The sequence below is a fragment of the Pteropus alecto genome, unplaced genomic scaffold (assembly GCF_000325575.1).
Source record: "Pteropus alecto unplaced genomic scaffold, ASM32557v1 scaffold97, whole genome shotgun sequence".
In the NCBI taxonomy this organism is placed as follows: Eukaryota; Metazoa; Chordata; class Mammalia; order Chiroptera; family Pteropodidae; genus Pteropus; species Pteropus alecto.
In genome coordinates this window covers 1,387,991-1,393,609 of record NW_006439713.1, presented here as the reverse complement: position 1 = coordinate 1,393,609, position 5,619 = coordinate 1,387,991, and the positions used below count along the sequence as shown (strand labels likewise).

Genomic DNA, 5,619 nt, shown 5'->3' with positions numbered 1-5,619 from the left:
ACCCCCCCCACCCCCGCTTAGTGGAGAAGGACCCGTGAGAAGCTGCAGGGCCACTGGGTTTCCAGCAGAGACTCGAGGCCTGCTCTCGCAAGGGACGCGATTTAGGTGGGACGATGACGCCACCTTCCTGGTTAGGAGAAATGATCCCCCTGCCCCCCCATCATTCTTGCTCCCCAAACTCTCTCCATGTCTTTGCCTGAGACCACGCCCATGAGCGCCATACAGGGGCTCGTTCCTGTTCTTTGCCATGTTCACGCCATGTGCGTGGATGCCGTGGGAGCCGCACCTCGCCCATCTGCAATAAACTCATTTCTAACTGACATTTCTCTGACACTTTTGTTTTATTATTTGGGGGAGAAGCCTGGAAATGTCAGCAGGCAAGAGCTCAGGGAGCAGATGCCGCCCGCCCAGCCCGGTGGGAAGGAGCGGGTCGGTCAGGGGTCGCGGTCTGCTCTTTTGCAGGGGGCCGAGGGGAAGTGGGGGCAGAGTGAAGCAGCGCGAAGCAGACCACGTCCACGACCACGTCCACGACCACGTGCACCGACCCAGTGCCCAGTCTGTTCGGCCCCTCGGCACCTGCCTGGGGTCGAAGATAAAAGCCCAGGTCGGGGGAAGTGGCCCAGCAAGCAGGTGCTCCGGGGCGGAGGGCGGGAAGCAGAGACGGTGGGATGTTAACCATCACCCTGGAGCCTGGCACAGTATGACTCCTCCTTGCTCTAAGCAGTGATGGGGACACTCGCAGACCCCTGGCCACAGCCGGCTCAGCAGCAGGATAGTGGACAGTGGGCTGTCGCTGGGGTGGGGGTGGGCTCGACAAAAGCCTGTGCCACGTGTTTTAAAGTGAGAGTTGAAGCACCACAACCCTAGAGGAGAGGGCAGGGGACAAACAGAGAAGAGCTGTGAGCCGCCTGCCAAAGAGGCCGAGCCGCGAGCGAGCGTCCCCCAGGGAGACCCACTCCACACCAGGGCCTGGCGGACAGAGGCGCCTGCCTCAGGGGGGCGGGGCTCCCAGGCTGCGGGAGGCGGGGCGCTTCTGGTCAAGCTGGACAACCACTTGTGGGGGCCTGTGGGGGCGGGAGGGGTGCACTAGCTACGCCATCCCCTCCCCCACTCAGATCCTTTCTGACGCTCCCCGAGGCTCCGTGCTCTGAGCCAGCTTGAGAATTCACTGAGGCTTGGGGGTGCCGGGGGAACAAGAGCCCTGCTCAAGGTCTAATCAGCACCGACTGCGCCTCCCCCAGGGGCCAGACGCCCGCCCGCAGGTGGGCTGGGAACCACCGTCGATCACGGTGAAGGGCGCCCCTGAGTCACTGTCCCGGTACCAGGCGTCCTGCCTCCGAGGAAGTTTCTGCCCAGGCCAGAAACTGAGGTGGCGGTACCCTTCTTCGCTGTGAGTTTTCCTGGCGTTCCCAGAGAGGGTGGAGGAAGGAAGCTGGTGTCAGGTGCTCAGACCAGGGATTTCCCGGGCAGTCGATCTGGGCACGTGCCCAGCCTGTCCCTACCAGACCAGCATCCAGAGGGAAGCACTGTCCCTGCTTCCAAGCGCTCAGGGCCCCGGAGTCCACTTTGGGTGACCCCTTCAGAGGGCGGCAGGGCTCGGGCCCTCCTACACCCACGCCCCAGTCTCCCGCCCGTGAGAGGCAGTGCCAGGATCAGTACTGTGTCCCCAGATTCTGCTGCCTGCTCAGTCGTACCCACCTGACGGTCCATCGGCCCACGCAGAATATGCTAGACGATCAGCAGGGCCCGCTCGTGGACCCTCGCTCCAGGCACTCTGGGACTCGGTCGACCCGCAGGGTGGAACTGAGTTTGGAGCAGCGCGAGGTGAGCGGTGGGGGGCAGTTGAACTGAGCGGAAGCCTGCGTTTTGGGGTCCATGAGATCCGGCACGCTACAGGTGCTTCGTAAGTGCGGTGGGAGGGGGTGGAGGGGAGACGCAAGGCGCTTGCTCAAATGGCTTTCTGGGTTTGTGCCTAACTACACGCTACAGGACACCAGCCTCGATCACTGTCCTTGTCAAGCAGAAGCAAAGACACACGCACCTGGCAGGTGGAAGCCAGCGGGAGCCACAGAAGCCCCCAAGGGGCTGTGGTCCTGGGATTTGTGGCTTTTTGCGAAATCAGGCTCTGGGTGAAGCCTTACCTCGTTCTAAAGCAAAACCATTCGCAAGGTGAATCCAAAACAAATACTGATCATGGAAGATTGTCAACTGCCCCATGGACATTTTTAGGTATGTACGTCATCACCGTGCACAGACCCCTTATTTGTGAATTCGCCGCCTACTCACTAAAATTTAGTTGTAACCCCCAAATCAATACTGGCGGTGCTTTCGGGAACATGCGAATGGCAGAGGATGTGAGTGTCCCTACGTGCACATTCTCATCGGAGGTGAAGCAGGGCTCCAAAGACTCCAAACATATTTGGGGAAAAAAAGTATAATTTATTTGTACAATATTTCACAATTAAATTTTACAGTTAAAAAAAGATACAAAACAGAAGACAAACAGCGGTCGCATAAATAAAAAAGAAGCACTAAGCACTAAGGAAAGAACACATTCTCACGGCGGCGAGGCCTTTTAAATCCCGGCTTGGGAAGCAGGCACCTCGGCGCTGTGGCCCTTGGGGACGTCGCTGTCCCTGAGGCACGTGGAGCAAACACCCTGTGGTTGGGGCTGCACGGCCTGTCGGGCCAAGGTTAAGTCTTCGTGGTAGCATGTCCGTGTGTTCCGTCCTTGGAAGCCAGTGTGGTGAGCAGAGGCGGGGCCTGGGGGGAGCAGGTGTGCCTCCCACTTGGCCCTTCTCTTGGGTGTGGGGGGATAAAGGGCTGGAGGGGGCCACAGGGGCTCCGAAACACACCTTTCTCTGCTCCGTCCTGAGCACGTGCTTCAGCAAACGCATTTACAGAACGTGAAATGAGGAGCCGGTCACTGTGGAAGCAGCTCGAGCGTCCGTGCCGAGGACGACGGCTTCAAAGAACCAAGCGTAGGGACTACTCAGAGCGTCACAGCTGCGATCCCCCGGGACTGAGGTAGCAACGTGTGGAAACGTCACGTGGAAACAGTAAACCTTTCATCACGCAGCCCTGATTTCCCCAGGAGACAATTTCCTGTGATTAGCAGACCCGAAGAAAGTCGGCACGGCCGCCCACTCAGCCCTCCTGTGAGGACCACGGTGGGCATGCAGATCTCCAAGGAGGCTGGGAGGAGGGTCGGGGTGTGGCTGGACTCCCCGGGTGGAACCTCACCCACAGGCCGCGGCCACCTGCCCCAGCCGTGCCCGGGGGTGAACGCGTCTGCAGTGCCGGCCCTGGCTCCAAGGGCTCCGTCTACACTCTCACCCCCGTAAGAAGAGAAGGTTTTGATGCCTTTTCAAGTGACTGTCAAGACACCACCCGTGAAGGGCCGGTCCCTTATTTCCAGCCACCCTCCAGGGCTGTTAAGAAGGCACTAAAGAACGATCAGTGAAAATTCTTGTGGGGTGACAGCTACCCAGATGGCCCTGCCTAGCGGCGGCCCCTGACGGTGGCCTTCCTTAGCGGAGGCCTCCGAGGGTGGCCCCTGCAGGTCCCACCTGGCTTTCTTTTCTATCATAAGCTGTCCAGCAGCCAAGAGGTCCAGCCCCATGTGGCTCCAAATATGGCCCTGAATGGGCTCAGAAGGGAGGTCCCAGTGGGCAGATTCCATCCCTTTGCTCTGCATTGGCCCTAGGTGCCCACGCCCAGCCCGGCCGGTCACCCCTTTTGGATAAGAGGTCAGGGAGCACAGGTCTGGGGAGGAGCCATGGCAGCCTGCACAGAACTGTGGAGCGTGCCAAAGACAGACAAGTTCACTATTGAATAAAAGTGAAAGGACCTTCGAATCATTTCTAAAAATGTATTATGCACAAAGAATTGGAACTCAGTCCTCCACTCCCTTCATTTGCTTGTGGAACGGTGCCTTCATGGCTTAGCTGTTCGCCTGTTCAAAAAGAAAAAAGAGATGAAGTTATTTCTTAAGGCAAACAAAGGTGGAAAATGATTTTTTCCCCTAGATTGGCACAAGGCACTTACGCACAAAACGAACAAGCTGAATGGGACAAAGGGATATTTCTCCCTGCAGCCTGTAGGTCAAGAAGTTAGGCTGACAACGAGGCCAAGGAGCTCCAGACAGAGAACCGGACAGCAATGTGTGTCAGGCCTGGCGGGGGGCGGGGATGTGCACAGGGTCCCTGGGGGCCGGGCATGGGGTGCCTGGGGAAGCCAACTGCTCAGCACAGCTGGAACACAGGCCTCTGCCGGGAAAAACCAAGCTTGACGGGCACCGGCGGGTAACAGTGCAGCTCTCCTGCTACCCAGCCTCCCACGCAGGGTCAGCTCCCCTGCCCCCCACGCTGGACACTTGAGAGGAGACAAGATAGAACATCTTCTTTCGCCGGCAGCCCAGCCTTGAAGACCGCCAGTCCCGGGGCCCCTGAGGTGAGGTGAGATCTGGCTGCCACCCCGGATTTAGGCAGTGCCAGAGGAGAGGGCTGTGCTCAGCGGTGTGCTCAGGCCATGAGTCCCATAGGGCGGGGTCACAGGGGTCCCCTGGCACGCTGTCTTCACAACCTCTGTCTGTACCAGAGAACTCCAGCTGCTCCTTCACACACACCACCCCCCACACCCCCCGACTTTGGGACTTGCCCAGGGTACACGCCACAGCCCAGAAAGGACAGAACACAGTCACGACCCATCTGGCTAACTTGCGTCCCTCTGGTCTCTGCCTGTCACCAACAGCTGGATTTAGTGAGGCCTGAGGGGAGCCGACTGAGCGGGAACTAAGTGCGGCCGGCAGAGCGCGAGGGCACACACCACCCCCCACACCCCCCGACTTTGGGACTTGCCCAGGGTACACGCCACAGCCCAGAAAGGACAGAACACAGTCACGACCCATCTGGCTAACTTGCGTCCCTCTGGTCTCTGCCTGTCACCAAAAGCTGGATTTAGTGAGGCCTGAGTGGAGCCGACTGAGCGGGAACTAAGCGCGGCCGGCAGGGCGCGAGGGCTCGCGCGGACCTACCCTGCCTCTGGGGAGCGTGCCAGGGAGGCCGGCAGCAGCGACAGCGACGGGTGAAGGCCCGAAGGGAGGGACGTGACGCTGGCTGCGCACCGCGGTTAAGGGGGCGGTGCCTGCACCTCGCCGACAGCTGTCGGCCACCTTGCTGCAGCCGGACCGCGCCTTGGGACATCGGGCTTTGGCACAGCGAGGGAGAGAACCCAGTCGGGAGGCGGAAGGAAAGTTACCCTCATTTGTCGGTAGATCCAGTCCGTGAATACCGTCACGTTTCCGTACACCCCTGGCCTGTAGGCCTTGGCACAGCCGGACCCCCAGCTCGTGTCCCCAATCAGCCACCAGATGCTGCTCTTCAAAGTGACCAGAGGACCACCACTGTCACCCTGAGGGACACAGCAAGTTGTAGAGAGCAGAATTTCAAACAGCACCCAGGGCACGCCATCGACCTTGCAGACAGGGTAGGGGCTCGCGTGGGTGGGGCCTGAGTGGACAGGCCCTGGGTGATTGGGCCTGGATGGGCGGGGCCTGAGTGGTGGGCCCTGAGTGGTGGGGCCTGGGTGGGCGGGGCCTGAGCGGGCGGGGCCTGAGTG

General features: G+C 60.0%; 1 protein-coding gene and 1 long non-coding RNA gene across 12 annotated transcripts in view; one reads left to right on the top strand and one right to left on the bottom strand.

Moving 5' to 3' along the window:
- Positions 1 to 6: 6 nt before the first annotated feature.
- Positions 7 to 5,619, top strand: part of LOC112483779 — a 10,467-nt gene continuing 4,854 nt past the window's right edge. For 5 of the 11 annotated variants that reach the window (XR_003047754.1, XR_003047753.1, XR_003047756.1 and 2 more), the window contains exons 1-4: positions 7 to 2,229; positions 2,475 to 2,746; positions 2,904 to 4,452; positions 4,953 to 5,487. This is a non-coding gene — a long non-coding RNA (uncharacterized LOC112483779). Of the gene's footprint in view, positions 2,230 to 2,474; positions 2,747 to 2,903; positions 4,458 to 4,952; positions 5,488 to 5,619 lie in introns of all 11 variants that reach the window. The other 6 variants (XR_003047763.1, XR_003047759.1, XR_003047762.1 and 3 more) reach the window with 6 other exon arrangements.
- TMPRSS2 (transmembrane serine protease 2) overlaps positions 5,105 to 5,619 on the bottom strand; it is an 18,351-nt gene continuing 17,836 nt past the window's right edge. The window contains exon 12 of the mRNA XM_025050218.1: positions 5,105 to 5,412. Within this exon, the coding sequence (XP_024905986.1) occupies positions 5,131 to 5,412 (282 nt within the window). The 3' untranslated portion in view covers positions 5,105 to 5,130. The remainder of the gene's footprint in view (positions 5,413 to 5,619) is intronic.